This window comes from Centruroides vittatus, unplaced genomic scaffold (genome assembly GCF_030686945.1).
Source record: "Centruroides vittatus isolate TY-2023 unplaced genomic scaffold, ASM3068694v2 contig_357, whole genome shotgun sequence".
NCBI lineage: Eukaryota > Metazoa > Arthropoda > Arachnida > Scorpiones > Buthidae > Centruroides > Centruroides vittatus.
Window position 1 is genome coordinate 1,804,303 of NW_027122180.1, and position 25,348 is coordinate 1,829,650.

Here is a 25,348-nt window from a genome sequence, read left to right on the forward strand (position 1 = left end):
TAGAATATAGCACATGTTAAATTTCAAAAATAAAAAGAATATAATTAGAAAAGTAAATGATAAAAACTAAATAAAAAGTCAATTAATCATCATACTTAAAATTTTAAAATTTTGTTAAATAATTCCTTACCTCCAAATGACAAATACTACTGTAAGCTTGAAGGACTTCTCTTTGTGTAGATTCTAATAATTCAAGTTTTGCACATGAAGCTTCACAAGGTAGTTCTCCAATATATTCTATCATTAACATTAGAAGTAACTAACTTCAATACATTTTTACATGTATATTTTGAAGTAATAACTAATATATATTATATTTATAATTTGTTATAATTATATATTATTATATTGGCAAAGAATTAATTAATGAGTGATATATAATTCATTAATTAATTCTTTCCCAATAAAAGTCACACAAGAAGTTGTAGCATGAAGCTAAAAGCAACACATCATAACTGCTGATTTTGTCCATTTTGTAAACAAATTCTTCTGAGCAATAATTTGTAGATGGTTAGAAAAATGTTCATTAATTCTTTACAGCTATGTTATGAGTGATACCACAAGCCATAACATTACAAGATTGTCAAAATAGCCACATGGGTTACAGAAACCTCATCTGACAGTTAAAAGCAGGTCCTATGAAAGGGAAATGCAGTGGGGTACCATCCCAAGGCCCATGAGCTTTCTCTCCAATTTCCATCAGAGGAAAGAAAAATTAAAAAATTGTCCCTTATTATTTTTTCCAAATAATGAAATAACTTTGGTCACTGGCTAACACTTATACTAAATTATTTTTCTACATCAATATCATTATGTTATTTATTATTTGCATAAGCAGAGTCTCTGAAACGGGGATACCAAAATGATTTTTGCACTGAAAGCTCTCCACTCTCTCGGGGGTCCTGGTTGAAAGCAACAGTATTAATTAATTTTGTGCTTAGCCTTAAAGAGATCAACTATTCATCAAGAATCTTTCCAACTGTTTTTTACAGCATCTTAAACAATAAATATTAAATTATAAATGTTTTGATAATTCAATTTATATCAAAGTTATTCATTACATTAAATTTTGAAATACTATTATATTATTAATAAACTAAGAAAAGTATTTTAAATTTGAGACTGAACAACTACATTTAACAATATTAATGATTTAAATTTAATATAATAAAAATGATAAACTAAAAAATAAAAATATTAAACAAAATTTATAGTAAATTATAATTTCTAACTAAATTACAAATAATTATCATACTTTCTTATGTATAACTGTAATTGAATATAAATTGGTGTAGAAATTCATTTTATATTAATTACAGTAACATTTGTATACAATTAACATCATTATTGAAAACTTTTGAGTTAGAAGACAACAGTGGAAAGTAAAAAACTGAAACATAAATAAAAATGGTGATGATGTCATCTTTAGTTTCAATTTTGTTATCAAAATAGCAAAAAGTAATGCTGTCGTATGTAAACAAAATAAAACATTGCACAGTCAAGCTAGGGATATTATTTTAAACATATAATCATCATCATCTTTATTAACATAAAGGGCACCCTGTTACTCAAGAGCTAAACAACTACAAATATTAAGATAAACATTTTGTAAACAATAAGCTGAAAATTTTTGCATTTTCAGTTGTTTTCTTACAAATTCTCAGAGTTACTTGATTACTTCTTAGTTGAATCTTCCTTCACAATTTTAATTACAAAATTATACAAATTATACAATTCCTTCTTTGAAACTTTATTTAGGTTCTCTCTAAAGTCTTATGATAAACTTTGCTGGATTACATGAGATATTCCAAATGATTCTCATATTTGTGTAAACTTCTCACAGTCTTTCAATATATACAATATTGAAAAATTGCTGAAATTGCATCAATAACAATTTTTATTTAAGAAATTTATATATACACTTCCAATGGATAATGAGCTTTTATTTAGTCATAGCTGGATTATTAATCTTTTTATATTTATTTCCAGTGGTTTGTTTATACATGGTAGTATAATGATATTTTTAATATTTTTGGATAACATGAATGATAAATGGATTGATAGAAGCTGTTTGATCTTTGTTTATACTATCTCGACTGGGAACTATGGTGCACAAGTTAAAAGCTTCGGTGGATGAGAGACTTAGGTTATGGAGTCAAGAGAAATCTTGGACAGACTCCCTAATTGGAGGAAATTGTTCTTTATATCTCTGAATTCCAACCAATAGCAAACCTCGATTCAGACTGCTAACAGGATGTGTTGGGGACAAGTAGAGGGGGTGAACAGCCAGATGGTGGTCAAACTTTAGAGATAAGGGATTGTAAATAAAAAGTTGATTTCCCTTTTTGTCATAATAGTAACAAATGTACTTTCTTTTGGGTAAATATGTAGAAGAAATTTATTTCTCATGGTTATTTATTAATAATTTTGAGGGAAAATATTACTTTCTAATGTAAATAAAAACTATGCCATCATTTTCTCCATCAGAAGATGAAGGAAATGACACAGGGTCTCCATTATAGAAGAGATTCTTGATCAAAACGACTCAAAAATCTAGGTTGATGTGTTTAACTCTCTATTTAATTAAATTAATGAAATAATTAACAGGCCAATTCTCACACTTCCAATCATGAATATTATTCTCAAACAAAAGAACACTTACACCAAATGATTGCATGTTGTTGTGTATAATTGTTCTTTTTTGATCAACAGCTCTTTGTTCAATGACAGTGAGATGAGGATATTGTTGTGTGAATCTATGGTGAAGTTGTTGTCTGTATGCTGTCATGTTTGTTTCAAGTCTTGTAATGATATAGTAATAAACTTGCTCATTTCCATTGTCCATTTCATCTATTGGCATGGTTTTCCAGTCTTTGTGGCCTGTTGATGCCTTGCCACAGAAACATCAAGGTTAGGTTGGTTCCTCACAACTGTCATTAGGCATTGCAGTAGGCATGCTTAGGCCAACACGGCTTTTCACCATCAGTAACCAATGAAGACTGTGGCCTATTTTTTGAACATGAGCCTCTGCCTAATGCATGAATGTGGTGGACCTTGTTAACCTGGGCGACATCCAAGCAAGTATCACACTTAGACTTGGTTACTACTATGGTAAATATTTCCACAGAATATGGATGTGATCACTCTTAGCTTCATTTCTTCCCATAGACCTTAATGGCATGGGTGTCCCTACCAGGAGCTTGTGCTCCAACCTGCATTGCTCTATGGATCAGTAAAATTACCGGGCTCTCCCACCACAACCAGATGGTGACCACGGGAGAGTTATTATTGTTATTGTTATTATTATTATTATTGATTATACTTAGTAACATTAAAAATTTTACCTGATTTAGTATATTCAAGATCTTCTATAAGATTACTTAATTCATACAGAAACAATTTTCTATTATTCTGCTTGAAAGCAGTTGCTGCCTAAAAATAACATTTTTAAAATTAACAATTAATTTAAATCACTTTATTAATAGAAATCAATTTTGTTTATTATTAAAGACTTACACTATATGAGAAATAGTTGATATTTAAAATTTTCCAAAAAAATTTTTAAATGACATATATCTAAGATGTTGAATAAATTAAGATTTTAGTCATTAATCTCTAGTTAAAAGCCAATAATTACTGGTAAATGTTATAAATTATTTTAAAAAATAATTTATAACATTGGTCTGAGAGTTTGCAATATACCTTTAAATATATCAATTTGTATTGGATAATTTATTGGAAATGTATTGGATAATTTATTGTTTCAAGATATAGAAGATATTCGGTTACAAATTTCACCGAATTGGTACAGCACAATATTGACCTTTCCTAATATAAATAGCTATATGGTATCTAATTTACCTTTGAATGTGAAGAGGTTCTTTATTCAACTCTGTCTCAATAGCGATGTTATATTGATAGACAATAAGTTATATGTGTATACTAATAATTTGTGTCCAAGATGTAACATGGACTTCTCAAAATTTCATTTGTTATGTGTATGTGAAAAGGCTAACGATATCAGGAAAAAATTTGATCTCTTGTGTTTAAAGAAATGTTTTACGGAAAGTGCGATGTACATTATGTTTCATATGGCAACATTAAGTACAATCTATAATTTGTATAATTATGTTAAAAAATTTGTATTGATTAATTGAGAAGAACTGATTGTTGACAACATAACCCCCTTTGTAACAGGTTATGCCTATTACAATTAAAGAATATTTGATTGATTGATTGATTGAATATATCAATTTTATTTTTTGTCAAAACTACTTTGCATCATTGTTTATTTTAAACATATAACATAATAAATAAATAACTCTTGATAAGATTAACATTTTAATTTTGTAATATAAATACAAAAATTATACATAATTCATGTTACTAGCTTGAATGTGCATTTGATGACAGTAAAGTAAAAGTATTTGATAAATTGATATTTTTCTTCATTAAAAAGTATTAGTACCATTTAGATTAGTATTTATCATACTATATTATCTATATATATAATCGAGACGAGTTGATAATAATAATAATAATAATAATATATAATAATAATCAGCGCAGAGCCCAAACGGTTAGGAGTTAAAAGTTGAAATTTGGTACACAGTTAGGGTACATCACGAAAACGCACACTAAGAAGGGATTTTTCGAAATTCTTCTCCACAGGGAAGAGGGACAGGATTAAAGCTTCTATATACATTATCGAAACGTGCCTAAACGGTTAGGAGTTGAAAGTTGAAATTTGGTACGCAGTTAGGGTACGTCAGGAAAACGCACACTAAGAAGGGATTTTTCGAAATTCCTCCCTACGGGGGAGAGGGACAGGATTAAGTCTTAACACTTCCATCAACAATGGAAGTGTGAAGCAACAATGGAAGTGTGAAGCAACAATGGAAGTATGAAGTAATAATGGAAGTGTCAACAATGGAAGTGTTAACAATGGAAGTGTTACGTAACAATGGAAATGTTAAGAGCCCAAACGGTTAAGAGTAGAAAGTTGAAATTTGGTACATAGTTACGGTACGTCACAAAAACGCACACTAAGAAGGGATTTTTCGAAATTTCTCCCCATGGGGAGAGGGACAGGATTAAGGCTTAACACTTTCATCAACAATGGAAGTGTTAAGTATCAATAAAAGTGTTAAGTAACAATGAAGAACAAGAGAAGGCGACGTGCAAGATTTACGGGCGCTGGAGGAAAAAAAAAAAGTAATATGTTAGAACATATTCGATTTTCAAATTTAAACAGATTAATTCGGTTTTTCTTGACTTTTCTTCTTTAGAACATTCGATGAAAATCGAACGATATAATCAGAACACGTCGTGAAAATCGAACAATACTACAATATTCGATTTTCAAATTCGACCTTTTATTAAAATTTTATTGTTAATGTTTTATTGTTTTATTGTTTAACCTTTTATTGTTGATGAAATTACTCTTTTTCTTCTGTGACTATAACGTAATAATCTTAATCTTCGCTATCATTACTTTTGCCCGAGCAACGCCGGGCCTATCTGCTAGTTTACAATAAGATTCATTTTATATTTTACTGTTTTCAAAATTAATGTCTGTTATTTTTGAAATAAAAAAAAAACACATCTAGAATTTTTCATTATAAAACATAAAATAGTAAATTTGAAGTTAAATTCTTCTAGTTTATCTCTTTTGACATCTAAATTCCACTTTCAACTGTCCATTTATAAAAATGGCCTAATAATTGGGTCAAAAAAGTTAGCATAAACTTCATCCATTGTTAAAGATAGCATTGATTAATTCAGCTGAATAACCACAGAGACTAATTTATTCTTAATATTCAATTACTATTCTATTATCATTAAATATTCATTATTTAAATATGTAAATGCAACAAAATCAATCTTTTAGCATGAAACTTCTGTATTTCATTCAATGCTTTGTTTTAAATATGAACTAAAATAATATTAATTTTTGAATTGATCCAGAAAAGAAATTAAATAAAATTATTTTATGATTAAAATAAATAAATTAAATTGTTAAAAGTTTAATATTAAAATTTATCTGATACATAATATGTTTTCTTAATATAAACATTTTCAAATGGAAGAAAAAATCTGATATGCAGTAATTAATATTACAAATTTAAACACAATACATACAATTATTGTAAAGTAAATTTGTATTATATATTCATTTTAAAATTATTTATTGAATTGAATCTTTGTCAACTTCAAAATTTTGACAAAAATTCTTAAAAATTTTCATAATAATATTTCATTATAATATAATACAGTGGAACCTCGGTACACAACCTTAATCTGTTCCTGATGTTTGGACTTATACTGAATAGGATGTAGACCAAACCAACCTTTCCCATAAGAAGTCATGTAAAAATGATTAATCCGTTCTCATGTAAAAATAAAAACCCTCTTGATATGATATATTAATGGGGTTGTAAAATAATTTAAACACTGTTTGAGCACATTAATAAAAAAATTAATTTTATTATAGATTTTTAAAGTTATTACAGTATATTGTATTATATTATTTAAATCATTAAATCAAAATCAAATCAAATCAAACTCTCCTTAATACTAATAATCTGTTTAGAAATTGATTAAACCCCTTTCGCAATGTTAGCAGATTTAATAATGTCTTTATTTTTCACGATTGTCCGATATCGTCGTTCTCAGAATACAGTATGCAACAGTTAAATCTTGAACACCCATGCCACCTTCATATTTCTCAACAATCTCTTTTTTCAGTTCCATTGTAATTCTAGTCATTTTAGTTTTCTGTTGCTTTTCATTTGCCTTTTTGCAATTCATGATTAATAAAAATAATAAAATTTTACTTACAAATTAAAATCAGAAGAAATTTAACAAAGTTATGAACCGTGGGACTGCGAACGTCTAGTCTGGTCTAGTACACTGATAGTGCTACTTGTTCATAGATGGCATATATAATTGAATTAAGTCGTATACCGAGCAAAATTTGTTTTGTCCAAACAGGACGTATTCCGAATTGGACGTATTCTAAAGCAGACGTATACTGAGGTTCCACTGTATTTAGATTTTGATATCTGAATTTTTTGAAAAATTCTACAATATTGGATCAATTTGTAAAGCAAATAATATACAACTTTTCTTTTAATGTACTTAATTGTTATCTAATTACATACAGTCAAAACTAAATCAAACTGGGGGACACTCAAATCTTCAGTGTTACTAGCATGCTAATTTTTTCTTCTGGAAGACATTTTAAAATAGAAAATTGTAATGACTTTCATTATTACTTCCAGTAAAGATAAGCTGGCTAATCAAATGTCTTTGACTATAAATAAATTGAATGTAATACAAAATGAAATTAAACAATTTAAAAATCAATTACAAATACTATATAATACCTTAATAATTCCATCACTATATTATGCTAGCCCAATGTGGGGTTTAAACTTTTTATACAATTTAGAGAGATTCCACATAACTTTTATATGCAGATTGTTTAAAGTTAAAAGGACTGTACCTGGATATGCACTCTGGTGTAAGAGAAACAGATACCAGATTTCTCCTTTTTCTTTAAAAAGACTAATTAAATTTTACTACAATTGAAACATAACAACAATATCAAATTCTTAGATTATGTTAAAACAGGGTGATAAAAATGGATAAAAAATGATAAAAACATCTGGCAGCTAAAATTTAATACTTTAAAATTCTTCAGTATCTCATACAGATTGTTTGAGAATTCAGAAAAAAATTGGAAATACAAATTTACTTTATTGATGAGGTCAACATTTTCCCGATCAATAATTAATGACCAAAAATTTCTAGATCAATCAGTTTATGACGCATGGTATTTAGACATTCTAACCATTCCTGAAGAATCTAATATAATGATAACAAATATAGGAATAAATATAAAAAGATTATTAATATAACTATATTAATATAGTTATAATAATAATCTTTCTATATTTATTATCAATCAATTATCAGACGATACAAATTTTCATGATTTATAAAAAAACTTTATATCAATTTCTCAATAGAACAGTGTTACTGGTGTAATTTATTCCATCCTTCTAAAGGACTGAAAACTTTTCTGAAATATGTCAATCTTATAGAATTATTGAGATATTACAATTATATCAAACTCAAGATTATTGGGTAAAATTTAATAAATTATCAAAATTTCAAATTTATAGTATAAATAACTTTTTTAAAAGATTAACTAATGAATAAATCGATAAAAAAGAATACTGATTTACTTAAATGTATTATCATTTCAAATATTTCAAGTTAAATATTAATATTATATATTATAAATCAATCAATGCTTTAAGAATAATTGATTGATACTAAATTAATGTAAATTGTGAATTATTTGCTAAAAAATTTAAAATTCAATTTAATTAATACATATTGTAACAACCTATGAAATTATGTAAAATTATGTGTAAATTAAAATGGAAAACGCTATTAACTAGTCTCTCCCCTGTAACAAAGCTTGCCTTTAGTACAATAAAACAATTATTATTATTATAATTTAACAGATATTTTTTACAACAGGAAAAATAAATAAATCAAACTTTTTAATATAATTTTTATTATATTAACAGTACAAGTAATGAAAACCATATAACACTCCTTTTGTACATTTAAAAGATAATAGTATTCCTTTAAATAAAATTTTAAAATACACACTAAGTTTTAAACTCAATGTATTTTATTGAATTTTATATCGATATTATATCAGAAATTTTTTGCAATATATTTTTAAATGTTGTTTGTTATTTGTTACAATTAAATAAATCATGTAATATTTAATAACGAGGGCTGTTCAGAAAGTTTGTGGCCTCAAATAGAACAACAAACAAAATAATGTTAAAACTTTTTTATTTTTCAATATAGTTTCCTTTATTAGCAATGCACTTATTCCAGCAATGTTCTAGCTTTTTTATGCCATCACAATAGGTCGATTTGTCAAGGTGTGCAAAATACTCATTCACTTCAGAGATGACTTCGTCATTTGAGTGGAATCTCTTTCCAGCCAAGAATTTTTTTAGGTTTGGAAAAAGGTGAAAGTCACTGGGGGTCAAATCAGGTGAGTACGGTGGATGTGGAACTAATTGGAAGCTAAGTTCGTTTATCTTTTGTTCAGTAATTCTGGCGAAATGTGCAGGTGCATTATCGTGGTGGAACAAAACCTTTTTCTTCTTCAAATGTGGCCTCTTTTCTTCGATTTCTTTCTTCAGTTTTTCCAAAAGTTTACAGTAATAGACAGCATTGATGGTCTTTCCTCTTTCTAGGTAGTCAATAAAGATGATGCATCCCAAAAAACCAAAGCTATCACTTTCCCCGCTAATGGAACTGTCTTTGCCTTTTTTGGTGGTGGCGAACTGTGGTGTTTCCACTGCTTCGACTGTTCTTTTGTTTCAGGAGTGTAGTAGTGGATCCACATTTCATCAGTAGTCACAAACCAATGCAAGAAATCCTGTGGATTTTTCTGGTAGAAGTCCAAACACTCCTTTGACATCAAAGTGCGAACACAATTTTGCACGGCAGTCAGCAGATGCGGCAACAACCTTGCTGAGACCTTCGTCATACCCAAATTTTCAGTTAAGATGTGGTGCACTCGGTCGACAGAGATGCCTGTTGTCTCAGCTATCTCATGCATTTTCAAACGGCGATCTGCTAACACAAAATTGTGAACGTTGTCGATATTTTCTTCAGTGATAGCAGTTGACGGCCGTCCGCTGCAAGGGTCATCTTCCACACTCTCTGCCAGATTTAAAAAGGGCTGTCCATTTTTTCACAGTGGTGTACGAAGAAGTAGACTCTCCCAAAACTTCATCCACGTCAGCTTTGATTTGAGATGGGGTCAATCCTTTTTTCGTCAGGTATTTTATGACTGCACGAGCCTCCATCTTCTCCATTTTTGACAAAGCACTTGCACACTGACTATCTGCTAAGCGGTTGTGGCAAAACTTTATGACAAATCAAACGGAAATTGGTATTGTATCTTTAGCAAAGATGTCTGAATAATTTCTGCCAAAAATTAAAGTGATTGCAGCGCCGCATATAGGCAAGGCCACGAACTTTCCAAACAGCCCTTGTAATTCATTCATTTTTATTTCTAGATCCATAAGATTGCAAATAGCTTTGTCATATGAATTTAATAATGAAATAGCATATATAAACTACAAACATTCTGATAGTTCAACAATAAACCATTATGAAAAATATTTAATGGAAAATATATTATAATAATAAAATATAAGTTTTTTTTATATCTTATTTTCAAATAAAATATAACAATTTTTGTATGGCTTAGCATGTATTCATAATTATTTTAAAAATTAATTAAATATTAATTACCTGAATTATTGCATTTTGTAAAAGATTTGTATTCTGTATCAATTTGCTGAAAATGAACACTACATTAGAAAATTTTACACTTAAAACTTTGAATTAAATAAACAAATTTAAAGTGAAATATTTATATTTTATATAAAATAATAAATACTTCCTAATGAAAATTAAAACACTTACTGTTTATCACAAGTTACATAGGCTATACATATTGGTCTTACAAAGCCTCTTGCTTGGGAATCCAATAGGACAAAATAATTTATCTAAAATCATTTTATTAAGTTAAAATAAAATAGCAAAATATTATTATTATTATTATTATTATTATTATATATGATTTATAAATTCTTTTTTTTATGCCTAAAAATGTAATAAACATATTTAACTAGCGTTTTCTAATATAATTTTCAATTTATAGAACCACTTATATGTATTATATGTTTTTACATAGTATGTAACTTCTAATAGTATAAATAAATTTAGAAATACATTGATAATTTTTGAAAAGTGCTAAAATTATTTATTTTCATTTATATTTTTAAATTCATTTCACTTTGTTTTATTTATGCAAAAACATAGCTCACGAAGAAAATGTTTAGACTATACATAGTAAATAATTAATGATAAATTTTATATATTTTTTCAATACAGTAAAACCTTGTTAATTCAATATCAGATAATTTGAAGTATCACATAACTCAAAGACAAGTCTAGTCCCCGGCCAAGAGAATAGGATTTTGCATATATTTTAGTTCAGATAATTTGAAATATACATACAATGAAATTTAAAGTAATTATCTGGTCCAGTGACCTGCAAAAATATTGTTTAATTCAAAATCTTCCATCATATTATGTGTTTATAAGAAAGTTTCCATGCCCAAATGGCAGTTTTGGTTTCACCAATTATACATTGTTAATTTATTGGATGTCTGTTCAAGATCATTCGGACATTGTACACATTGCTGATTAAGAGAGAATTTTTTTTATTTTTGTGGAAGAAATTCGTATGACACTTAATTATTTTGGGAATTTTTTGAAATAGCTTAAATTACTAAGTGATAACTTGTAATATTAACCCATTTGTAAACAAACAGGTGAAATTATATGAGATAATGTCATAATTTTATTTAGAATTGCAAAAAACTTTAATTTGAAAAAAGTTCAGATAATTTGGAGTTGTCTTTTTTTCTGGTCCCTTGAGTTTCAAAATAACTAGGTTTTACAGTAATTATTATATTAAAATTTTTATAAACATATTGACTTACTAATGCATGAGTATCCTTCATAGCATCTGGTTTTAATAGCTGTGTATCTCTAACAGGAATTCCTTCACCACTGTTTTAAAAGCAAGCAATATAATTAAATTTCAAAAACTTCTGTTTATAATAGTAAATACTATTATAAACAGAATACTTAATAATAGAAAATACTATTTTTCAGTCAAATAAATTAATTAATTAAACACTAAAAATGATAGATATGCAAAGAGCTAATAATCATTTTTGAAATTAATTCAAAGAATAAATGAAATATGAAAAACATTTTTCAATTTCTTTGAACTTTTAAATTAGATTTATAAGATATTGCTAGTAGTTAATTGTAAACTATATTCCTAGTTAAGTTTTACAAGAAATAAGTTTTTAAAACTGAATTTTGCTTTTACATGTAATTCTGAAATGATTTGTAGTTCAAAAAAGATAAATTTCCATCTAAAAAAAATATTATGCCATCTTTCATTACATTAAAATTTATCATTTAATTTAATTTATTTTATTTCTCAAGGTATTAATAAAAATTTTTAATTTTATTTTATGCATATGTCATCTGCCTAAAAAAAATTAGATGATGATTTTTTTTGACAGAATATTTCAAACAAGAATATTTCAAGTAAGAATAGTTACCATCCTAGTCCTTGATAATCAGCAGACAAAAGCTTTACAGTAAATTCATTCAAATCAATATTTTCTACTTTCTTTGGTATCGTCATCTAAAATAATACATATTATAAATATATTTATACTTTATACAACAAAATCAATTCAAAAATTTAATTTTAAAAATTATGAAAATGATGATTATTATTTTTATAATAGGCTATTATAGATTATAATATTTTCTTGTGAAGTTTTTATCCTATAACCAATGAGAGTTCTAATTTTTGGCATTATAACAGGTTCAGTGATCAATAATATTCTACATAAATTTTATCAGCTCCAATACATTCAAAAATGAAATCTGTATAGAAAGTAGCTAGAAAAAACTTATCTATCAATTAACATCCTAATTATAAGAGAAACATTACAGGGAATTTTTCAAAAAGTATAAGATGATAATTTCTCACTATATTTTACAGTTTTAGAATTATTAAGTTCTACATATGCAATTTTTATTTTTGTTATTTATTTAATCTATAGATAAAAACTAGAACTGTTGATTTTCCAAAAAAAAAAATAATGCAAAGAAAATTTTTGGAAATGTCTAATCCTGATTTTTGCAGTTTTAAAAGTGGTTTTTAACTATTATTGTCTTAAAGCACAAAAAAAGGGAGAAACTTAAACAAAGAGGTGTAGTAAATAGACCAAGTACCTAGTGATATATTGTTGACAGATAATGAATAAATACAGGACTGTATTAGACTTTGAGATCTTATCTCTCAGTTAAACTTTTTTCCTGCTTTCATGCTTTAGGGGATTTGCTTCTCTGTACAATTCTATAAGCAAGCAAGTTTAGACAACAGATGTTGGAGCTCACCAAGCTAATGAGTTATTTTTCCTTTTTTTTATCTTTGATAACACGTTTAAACAAAACAGAGACATATCTCTAGTAGCCCTATGGATGGGTTACTCTGATTTGGTGATAAAACACTTGAAAAGCTCCAACATTCCAATGTTTAGCAGCCAAATATTGTTTACAAGAGGTATTTTGATGCAAAGATTAATGAATGCTACAGACTTAACTTGAGTAAGAAAGCAACTTCAAGGTACATTTTCAGGATATAGACATTACATTGTATGATAGTTATATATGCAAAAGCATTTATAGGAAACTACCTGTTATATATTCCCACTTATTCATATAATTCCACGGGATATAAAAAATCTGCATTCAGTGCTCTTATGAGATGAGCATATTTCCACCATACAAACATCAAAAACAGATTAAGAGAATTTTACTACATTAGACATCACTAAAATGCAAAAATATAATAGGACAATTAATTAACAAACATGCTACAGTTGGTCCATGACATACAACAAGCACGCAATGACTCAAAAGTTCTAAACAATAAATTATGATAAAGGATTCTACATGATATACCAACAAATGCCAAGAAAAGAAAAGTTAACCTAGTGTATAAAAGGAATCCAACAATATACAACCTTCTTGGGAATGACAAGCAGCTATACAAATTCAAAGAAATCCAGAAATATACTACAAATACATACAATGTTAATTCCAGCAGTATAATTTAACTTAGAGCACAAACATTTTTGGTCATTTTAAACAACCATCATTGGAATCAAGATATCTGGAGTGTATCAATTACTGGTTTAAGATAATAGGTTCTAAAGTGCACAGTATGTTGGATCTACTGTACATCTAGGAACGCATTTAAAAGATCATCAATATGACAACAACAAAAAGAAAATAATTATTGCTTTATCAGCTTTTACCATGGAAGAGAACAACATAGTGCAGTGGGATGAAGCCAAAGTTATCAGACAGGTCAGATACAAGATTAGCAAAATTTGTGGAGATCCTATAAATTTACAAGGGCTCAAGAAAAAAGTGCATTAACAAAAAATATGCAACCAGCATCTCCAATGCCTAAAAGTTTTAAATAAAAATAAACTCTTTTCAATGTACACAATACTTTTGACTTGATAAATTAGTAGTTTATTAGTGTAGTGTGTTTTTATATATTTCTTTATATTTTAATGTTAATTTATGTATCTGGTTTGTAATAACAAATATGTTATTCATATATGTATTTAAATAATTGAAACAAATACATGTATTTTATGTTCTTTTTTTCAATATTGAAGAACAGTTAAGAATTAACTCAAAAACATTAGATAAATGTAAATATAGTCAAGGTTGTTTATTTGTATTGAATGTGATATTCCAGTTTGATTCTAATTATTTTTTGATTTAAAAATATTGATGTGCTGTTTACTTCAACAATACAAGAATTGTAGTAACACTTTATTGATCAAATTAATTATGTATTTTAATTGGATATAATTTGAAAAAATTGTAGACCTATAAATTCCCATTGTCGTCCATCTATCTATGTCTTTCCTTAATCTCAAGAACAGTGTTAGATAAATGAAATGTAAGACCATTTAAGGAGGCCCCAATTAACTATATATGAACCTCTGATGCAAATTGGAAGTCACATTATCTCAATTAAAAATTTTTTCCCTAAAAAGAGTTAGATAGATGACCAGCACAACAGCATTGCTAATGGAAAAATATTATATACAGGGGCAAGACACTACAGTACTAATTTGAGGTGAAGAGCATATATTTTAAATTAAATAAATTAAAAATATGAATTTTTTTAATTTACTTAATTTAAATATGATTAAAAATTGCAGCCCAGAATTGTGACAATGTCACAATAAATAATTGCTTGTTAGATAGGCAAACATTTTCCCTCCCTTCTGTTGCTATTACAAATCAGGAAAATTTTGTTGAAAGTTGGAATAGAGTCAATAAATGTCAGGCTGGTAATTCATATATCACTTTTGCAAAAATCATCATTAAAACATTATTGAAATTTTTGTATATTTAATTTTCAATACATCCTTTTACAAATAAAATCAGGCACAATAACATGAGGTGCATTATGCTTCATTTTAAATTATTTTTAACACTAGTACAGTTTTTAAAAAGTCTTATTCAATAAATTAATTTTAGTCCAGTAAGATAACTGTTATTAACAAACAAATTAAATCTTTACAGTATTGTAAAGTCACAGTTTAGCTCAATTTGTTCATAAATAAAATGTAAAAATATAAAACTACAGAATACTTACAATAGGAACTGGACCAAAAGTTTCTGAGCATTCAGCTAATAAAATAAAATCTTCTCTAATATCTGGCAATGTTTTAAAACCACCAAATAATTGAGATTTACTCTCAGACAGATATCTTTCATTATTAGATGATGAATCTAATATTTGTCCATCACCTTTTTCAATATCTTGTCCATATGCAAATACTTCTGTATAGCCTCCAAACATCATTAAATTGAATATATTTCTGAAAATTATTATCAGTTATCATTAATCAATAGATTACAATGCTTTAATATGATAATTATTTAATATTACATTCAATGTTTAAAAATTAAAATAATTTTTATCCTTAACAAAAGTACCATAATTAAAATTATCTGTTATAGTAATACTAAAAATATTATAAAAAAGTATATCTTATATTTGAATTATTTTATGTTTACAACTTAACTCTAATGTCAATTGTAACATTTAATCAGTTCAATTTTAATTTTAATTTTTAGATTTAGACTTAAAAACATTTAAGAAATTTTTTCAGAAACTATAGATTTTTTTAATGTTCAATATGTGGAGGCAGCATTCAAAACGTGCTATGTGACAGCTATGTAATTTTCGAAAAAACCAAAATTTTTATTTATGCTTTACTGGCCATGTAATTTTTAAAAATGAAGTTGCCATGTTATGTATGTTTATATCTTGCTTTACTAAATTTCAGAAATCCTTGTTTGATATTTTGAATTTTATTCCCAATTTTATGCATCACATAGCACATATCAATTAAGGTACAATACATAGTATTTAAGGCTACCAAATATTTAATTTCCCTTCATTTTTTTAAAACATTTTAAGTTCCTTTTGAGCATTCTTCAGTATAAACTAACAACAACATACAGAGCATAATTGTAGTTATGTTCTATATGCTGTTTTACCAAAATTAAATACTTAGTAGAAGCCTAAACAAGCAAAATTCATAGATAGATACATTTATAAATAAATATGGTGCCAAGTTTTACTCATTATAATGATACATAGCATGTTTTGATTCATGTATAATTAACACTTATAACATTTTGAATGCAGTAATTTAATATAGTGTTTAATTAAAAATAAATATTTTTTACACACTTTTATATTTTTTTATTTTTATTCACCAAACAAAAAAACAAAATTCACACTTCAAAGGCTGAAATGACAGTATTAAACTAATAACTTCAGTTTCAGTTCATTTCTACAATACTTCAAATTTTAAAAAGTTAGCAATAAAAGAAAAGGATTATATCTGGTTTCTTTTACCTAGTAACTTGATATTTATAAAAATATCAAGTTGCAGTGTAATGTCAAGTGCAAGCTATTTTTACCAATGCTTATAGCAAGCAGGATGACCCTAGAACTTTCAGCTTTCTGGGTTTGATAAACATTTCCTATGTTCTTTTGCTTTCACAAATTTTCAATTGCAAGTAATCTTCCTCAGTATCCATCTTGCAAAAAGCAATGAATAACACATCTAACTTGCTATCATTTTGGCAGGAACTTTTCGATATAAAAATATCTTCCTGCCATAAAGGTCCTGCCAGAACTATTAAAATTTTGCAAATTATGAAAATAATTAATAATATGCCAATTTAAAAACCTCCAAGACCAGTCCTAGTACTATTATATTTTTGTTAAATTACTAAATTAATTAAAAATGAATTAAAATTATATTACTTTTCTTTTCTTTCGAAGACACAATGTAGTGACGTAAACTTAAACACTGGGCGAATTTTTCATCCTTTTTATTCGGTTGGGTCCAACCGAATAAAAAGGATGAAAAATTCGCCCAGTGTTTAAGTTTACGTCACTACATTGTGTCTTCGAAAGAAAAGAAAAGAAACGAAAATACAAAACACGGTTTCCTCAAGATAGAACTAAAATTATATTAGTTTAAATTTTAATATTGATTAATTAGATTCCTATTACTTAATTAATTAACAGGAACTGAGGATGATTGTTATGGTCATCATGTATGTGTGTTTTATTCAGATATGTTTTGATGTGACTATAATTACATAGTACATTTTAATTACATCACTTTTTGTCACATAGCACATTTGGTTTGGGACATAAGTTTTCTGGCAATGTTTTAAAAGCAAGAAAACAGGTTTAGATGTGAAAAGCACATTCCAATAGATATCATTTATAAATTGGAATTTTTTTATTTTTCCTGAAGAAGGTCAATCAACTGACTGAAAGCATTAGAAGATTTAATAAAAAGACTGCATATTAAAAGGTTTTTGAGGTTTGTAGATATCATTTAGAGTACTATATACAAAATTATATAAATGCTTTTTTCCAAAGGTATGACTTAGCACATTTTGAATGTAAACTCCATACATCCTTTGTATTTTGTAAACTTGTTTTTTCCTCAGTTTTCTAATTTTATTATTTCATTAATATAATATACTATCTTGTAAAAGAAAAAAAAATGTTTAGAATTATTTAAAAAAGTATTATTTAGTCAATTTTATGTCATTATATGTATATTTTATATCCATTAAGGTATTCTTAGAACATACTGTTTCATTTAATAATACACTAATAGTTTCTTAAAAAAATTTTTTAAATTTTATCAATATAAGTAACAATACATGATCATTTGAGATCTGATTCTTTCATGCAATTATTTTGTTAAATCTACAATCTTTAATTTACTATTTTGTATGAGATGGGCCACCTCAAGTATCTGTTGGTGAAGCGTACGGTCATGTACTGCATTAAATAAAAATCTCTAAGGGAGCAGAAGGCTGGAGGGAGCACCACCGAAGAGTACATATGTATCTTTTATAGATCAGGATGTTAGGAAGGAAAGATCGGAGGGCTTTACTCTCGAGCTGCCTGATGACCATTTCACAAAGGTCCCGACACCAGGCTACTATTTTGTAATTCAAATTGAAACAATATTGAATTTTCAACTTTTTTTGATAATAGAAATATAAAATTATCATGAGGACACATTTCAGTAGATGATACTAATCAAATTATAAAGGACTATTACAATAATTATAATAACAATGAATCCTTTGTAAAATATACCAATGAACTCTAAAGAGATCTATTTAAAAACAGATGTTTGCTGATGAAACATTATCACAACTAATTACAAATACTTTTAATCTTTTAAACCTGGATATTTTTTGTTGTTCTAATTTAGAACTTCTAGAAATAACCTATATCTGAAGATAAAGTCACAGCATAGTTTAAAACTTTTATATGATAAAATTATAAGCCAGTATATGTGATGTTTAAGAGATCAAATAGCTAATAAAACATTAATTTAATTTACTATTCTAAACTTCAATGAACTCATTGAAAAATTAAAATATCCAAACAAACACAAGACAAACTTTTGTCAAAATATACACATATGTACTGTACAGTACTATATAATATTTAAAATTATGTCACAATTTCATATTTTTATTAGAAAAAATATAAAAGTAAACTCACGCCAAAATTGTATATACTTCTGATAAATAGTACTGAGTTCAGCGTTAACGTAAATTCTTCTTTTTTAAGAAGAATTTATGTTAACGCTGAACTCAGTGCTATTTATCAGAAGTACATATTTTTATTTTGTTTTGCATTCAAAACAAAAAAATTTGTCTATCAATTTTAATTTTATAAACTTAAAATATATCTTTACAACTATTTTTACAAATTTAATATAATTTATTCAATTACTTGCAATAATTGAATACAAAGACAAATTAAATATTTCTATTTTAATTCTCTAAGATTATTCAATGATAAAATTATTTTACTAACACCTTTAATGTTGAATGACAATATAATAATCCCCGTACAAAGTCGAGACAAAAAATTCAATTTGGCCAAAACACTCGAAATGGCAATAGCATCTTTTCTTGTATGAGGTAAGACATAAAAGTTTTCTGATTTAAATTTGTATCTACTGTATAAGTCAACCCCAAAACATTTAGTAGATTACTGGTAGGATAGAACTGAAGTATGAATATAACATTTAATAGGCTAATCAAGTAGGTTAAATTGGTGGCATAAAGAACATAACTGGCGCCTAGGGCACGACACTTTATTGGCACCCCCTCCCTTCTCCAGAAACACATAGTTTGTCTTGGAGATAATTTGGGCACCCCTCTGCAAGTGGCCCCTGTGGCATGATATACCCCCTTGCCCCACTCACTACGCCATTGGGTTAAATCTTTGAATTTTTAAGATAATAATGTGAAATTATGATTTTATTTTTAAAAATTATAACGTACATCATAAATAATAAAGAAAATACACTTCCAAACTTAATAAACCCTCAAAAAAAATTTAACAGACGAGAATTTGAGATGTTTTCACCCTTCACTATAAAACATTAACTCACTTACGAGTGAATTCTTTTTTTTCATTAATATCACTCAAATATTTAAATAATCTTATTTATTAACTCATGTAATTAAGCTCATTACACTAAATAAGTCTGGATAACTTTGTCATTGTGCATTTTCAAAAGTATTGTTCATGAACTTAATCTTTTAAATTAAATGTTGTAATATTTGCAATATCATTTACACAGAATCAAATAAGCTAATATCTTTGAGTAAAAGTTACTTTTAGACAATTTGTACATACACAAATTATCTATAATTTAATAATTCAAGGATAAGTAGTAGAAGATTTCTTAATCTTTTTTTTTTTTTTTAATTATATTTTACATTTAAACTTTAAAAAAAGCTTTAAAATAAATAAATAATCCAGTTTAATTCCCATAAAATTCTAGAGATGGCAGTATTACAATTCATTCAACTGTAAGATTACAGTATCTATCTTGATCTATAAATTGAAACTGTATTTATAAACAAACTAACCGTCACATAAAACTATTAAATTTTGTTGAAAACATAGCATTATATAAGTAATATTTAAATTTTCTATCGAAATGAAATACTTTCGCATAGAAATATTGGTATTTAATATTACATAACTTTCTGGAAAATTTAACGAACGGTCAAATTCCATTATTTTCCGATATCTCTGTAAGATTATGTAACAAAACGTCAAATGTTAATTAATATTTACCAAAGATAAAACTTAAAACTTTCTTCCTAAATGGAGAAGTCGACTATTTATATCCACCCAATTCGATCCTGTCATAACATAACGGTGATCACATGATAATTTCTCTTTCAGAAAAAAAAAAGAAAAAAAAAACACTATATAAAAATATTTTATAATCAATTTTAATTTATGCAATAAATTTTAAAATGTTAATGCCAATGTAATAACTTTTCCTATTTTTGTGTTTAGCTATTTATTAACCATGAAATATTCTCAATTACAGATAAAACAGCGTGTATCGAATCTAACTTCCGAATAATATTGCGTTTGGTATCCTATGCATACGGTCATATTTTTTTGAGGGAAAATAAAGGACATATCGAAGCCAAAATAAAAAAAAATACCTTATAAAATTCATAAGTTATTAACACTTATTACGAAAATAGTAGCGTACAACAATGCATACATTAAAATTTTAAACAATCTTAATTATTACACATACACACACATTGTAAAAATTTAAATAACATTAATTTTGATACTTTTCAGTAGAATTAACTTTTTTTAATAGCGCCGGTTCACGCTTTAAAAAGTCATAAAATTCCATACAGTCATTTGAAAGTTGTACAATATTTGAAAATGGAAATACATGGTTCTAATGTGCTCACTTTTAACTGAGTTTTTTTCATCCGTTCACATATTATTCACAATGAAAATATTCGTTCGACGGGAGCATTAGATCCATGGAAACATAAAGAAAATTCTACGGTTTTACAAATGTTTTTGAAAGCAATTTCTTTTGCTGTAAAATGTTCAAAAATCTTAACCCACCTTTGATGGCAGGGCTTGTTATTCTGTCGCCGTTCGTCGATCTTTTCGTTTGTGACGTATTTTTTTCACACGAAACTTCATCATATAATTCACCGTCGAGTATATTTACGGACCAATGATTCGAAATAAAAATATAGCTTTCCTCTACCCTTCGCCCTCAAAGGGATTTCGCGTAATGTAACCCATTCAAACACCTCTATTTCAATAAAACACGTCCTAATTATTTAGATAATTTATGCACCTTTGATAAAATGTGTACACATCATCATTGAATTTTTTGGCTTGTATATTTTCTGATTTTTCTGACGCTAAAATCACTTTTCTAATAACAATAGGAAGAAACCCCTCATTTTTTTTCCTTTCGACTAACTTTAGCTTTAATTCCTTTAGAAGTATGGATGTTTCGCACATTGAGATTTTTTGTGATTCAACTTTCAATATATATTGGTGAAATATTGAGGCTTGGTTATGAATAAATAATAACCATTCTTCTGCTAATGTTTCATTGAAAGAGTTTTTCAGAATTGTGGGACATTTTTCCAGATTCAAAAAGTATGATTTTAATGGATTAAATAGTTGTAAAATTCTATCTAAAGCTGGTAAAAGAGTTAGCCAGCGTGTTTTGCTGTAACCAAGAAGCTTTTTATATTGAACCTCTGGGTCATCACAAAGTTCTTTGAAATCTTTTACTCATATTGTGTAAATATAGAAATGTGAATAAATTTTTGCTAATATTACTTCAATATCTATCGGAAGACAATCTACAGCAGTGCTTATTGTTCAATATGTGGGCAGCACAATTAATTCCTATCAATTTATGTTTACTTGATTGTTGCATTTTAAATAAAACATTATTCTTTCCTTTTCTCTGGGAACCATCAAAATTTCTGTTGGTATTGTCAGCACACAAAGCGAGTAATTTATTAGTAATTTCAAATTTTGACAGTGATTCCTTGATGCAATTTGTTAATATATCTGAAGTTTCTCCAGAAAGATTACTTATATTCAAAACTTTCTCTGATACCGCTATTGGGTAAAAAAAAAATATCTGACCAGAATTGTGCACAATTTAGTATTACCATGATTTGAATAATCCGAATAAATAGTTATATAATTTGTTTTGCTTAAATCAGTTTTAATTGATTCAAAAGAATATAGTGTGAAAACATCACAAATGATTGCTTCCGTTTTCGTTCTTGCATAAGGATATTTTTCCGACGGCCGGGTGGCCGAGCGGTAAAGGTGGCAGCCTACCGCTCTGGGGGACCCGGGATCGAATCCGAACGGGTCGAATAATCCCCAGGAATTTTTCGGGGTGTGGTCCGTTCGGATATGTCGGGCCCCGTCCCTCACCACCCGGTCGCCCCATTGTGGGCCTGGCCGAACCCATAATGGGCTTACTAAAAGAGGCCCTCTTAGTGCCCACAGGGCGGAAAGAGTTAGAAAAAAAAAAAAAAAGGATATTTTTCCTCAAAACATTTCTTAATTAATTTAGCAGTCGTTTGATCGAAATGAATAGTTATGTTGTATTGAGTGATAACACCAAGATGCCTCTTTTAGTGCTAAAGCCTTTAGGTTGTCATCGGAATTTTTATTAACGAAAAATGAGTTTAACGATTTGTTTGTTGAAGCCCGGATGTCCGCTTCTTTGTGTTTTGTTGTCTGAATATGTTGTGCAATTGCTGATCTGCCACTATTCGCAATATTAAAGCTGGCTAAACATTTGTTGCATTTGACGTCACTATCCGTTATTCCTTTTTTAATAAATGGAAATTCTTCTTGTAATGTTTAACTTACATTAATATTTATTTGTATAAAAAATTAATTTTTAACAAATATTTAATAAGAGGAGAAAGGGGGCGATAAAATTCTACATCTGCATATATTCAACAGCACTTGCACTTCAATTTCACCCTTCCAGAAGAGTTAGTCCAACTAAAAAGTGTGCGATCTAGCTACTTCAACCCCTTGTTCAGAGTACCGTACGTACAGTACTGTACATATTTTTATTTTCTGATCAATTAGTCCGGCTCATTCAGAAAAATAGAGTACTCATTTAGAGCAGGGATAATAAAGGAATGATTCAAAAATATTCAAATTCAATTGCTCAAAGTAATTTAACTACTAAACACAAATACTACAAAGAACATAACATATTTAATAAATTAAATTGATGCATTTTGTATTTAAAATAAATTATAACAAAACACAAAATAATTTTAAAAAATTAATAAATATATAATAAATTTTCTTTCATTTAAATAAAAAACTAAACTAAATTTAAAATGCGGGAGTCGGAGTCGAAAAAATGTGTCGACTCCGACTCCTCTGGCCAGAAATTCCTCCCGACTCCGACTCCACAGCCCCGCTATCATCATCATTCCTCATGTTTAAAGCTTATACAACAAGAATTTAAAAATAGTGGTGCAATTTCCTGCTTAGTGAAAAAGAAGTCTGAAAATTTAATTCTTTTATGTAGTTAAATAAAATTTTTATGACATACTTTTTTTCAGATATATCCGCTTATGGTTACATACTATGATAACACAAGCGAATAAGCTTCAGACATTACTCCGCATAAACGAAAAAGACAAGTCTGATATGAAAATAACGTAGCACAATTGCAGCGTGTTTTCTTCTTTTTTTAATTGTTAATATTATGACAATTTTCTCAAGCGCGCATATTTATTACACTTCAAATATAACAACATATCTGAAAATGAACTTGAAGAAACAAAAAGATAGCCGTTTCCAGGAGACGTGACACTTCCAGAGACTTACCAGTATAACCAGCTAAACACAATTTTCAGAAGTCCGTTTTTGGGAAGAGCTTGAGAAGTGGGTCTTTAATATTTGGACAAGGAACTGTTTTGTTTAGAGCTACATGCTTACCAAGTTTCGTTCAAATTGGAGACCCGAAAGACTGCAAGAGGGACTTTCATTCAAGAACGTCGCGGGTTCGGCCGGTTCACAACAAGGCGGCCGAGCGATGAGAAACAGGACCTAAACTACCCAGAACCTCAAATAATGGCTGATGTTTCTTCGATACATTTGGATTCGTTCCCGGGATTCCAGAGCGATAGGTTGACACCTTAATCACTCGATCATCCAGAGATAACTGTTCTTTAGAAAAATCGGTTTTACATAGGTGAATAGACCTTGGGGAAAATAGACGAAGGTCCATAGACATCTTTCATATTTCCACATCTGATGGATTTTAGACAAACAATGAAAGAAATACGGAGAGATTTTAATGCTTTGGGTTATTAGAACTTCCTCACCTTTCCTTTCTTACACTGTGTTTTTATCATAACCAAAAGGCTGCGATTACAACACCACAGGGCAAGGCAAGGCGTATCGCTTCTGAATCATCTCTTCTCCCCATAGTGAAGTATGCTGCCACCAAGAAACATAACTCCGAAGAAGTTCAATGTACTGTACATATTGGTTTAATAAAAAAATATTTTAGTCAACTTTCAAATTTAAATAACTATAGTTTGATATGTCTTTTGGAATAACAACAAATTAGTAGTTCTTTTTTCTGTCACAACTAAATGCATAGATAGACACTGGGCATCTTTGACATCACTCTTTATTCAGGAATATCTTGTGGCACATGGTTGTGACAGAGAAAACAAATAAAAATAGACAACTGTTTCAGAATAAGCAACAAACAAATTAGTAGCTAAGAGTATTACATAATTAATTTTCAGTTAAAATTAATGATTGACTTTATAGTTAATTTCATATAATTTCGGAAAATTCATTTTTAAAGTCCATCTTAGAGAGATTATTTATTGCATAATATTTTGTATATGAATGTTCTCGACGTACAGTACCTTTGTTTGTTTGTTTAGTCATGGCAACGCAACACTTGGGCGATCTGCCTAGGGGGGGTGCTTTCCGGGAGGTCTTTCTAAGAGAAACTGGCATCTATTTAGGCGTTATAGACGTGGAGAAAACCCGGAAAACTCCGCGTGGTCAGCCCGTTCGAGCGAGGCGCGAACCCCACGACCGAACTCCAGTGTTCAGGGTACGAAGACCGCTTGGCCACTGGTGGGCACTCTCGACGTATTG

At 28.1% G+C, this 25,348-nt stretch overlaps 1 protein-coding gene across 1 annotated transcript in view; it reads right to left on the reverse strand.

The window, feature by feature from the left end:
- Positions 1-20,564, reverse strand: part of LOC136974818 (uncharacterized) — a 56,230-nt gene extending 35,666 nt beyond the window's left edge. The window contains exons 1-8 of the mRNA XM_067269766.1: positions 20,462-20,564; positions 15,398-15,623; positions 12,258-12,343; positions 11,622-11,691; positions 10,537-10,619; positions 10,363-10,408; positions 3,345-3,432; positions 131-237 (exon numbers count right to left, since the gene is read on the reverse strand). Of these exons, the coding sequence (XP_067125867.1) occupies positions 131-237; positions 3,345-3,432; positions 10,363-10,408; positions 10,537-10,619; positions 11,622-11,691; positions 12,258-12,343; positions 15,398-15,607 (690 nt within the window). The 5' untranslated portion in view covers positions 15,608-15,623; positions 20,462-20,564. The remainder of the gene's footprint in view (positions 1-130; positions 238-3,344; positions 3,433-10,362; positions 10,409-10,536; positions 10,620-11,621; positions 11,692-12,257; positions 12,344-15,397; positions 15,624-20,461) is intronic.
- Positions 20,565-25,348: the final 4,784 nt, after the last annotated feature.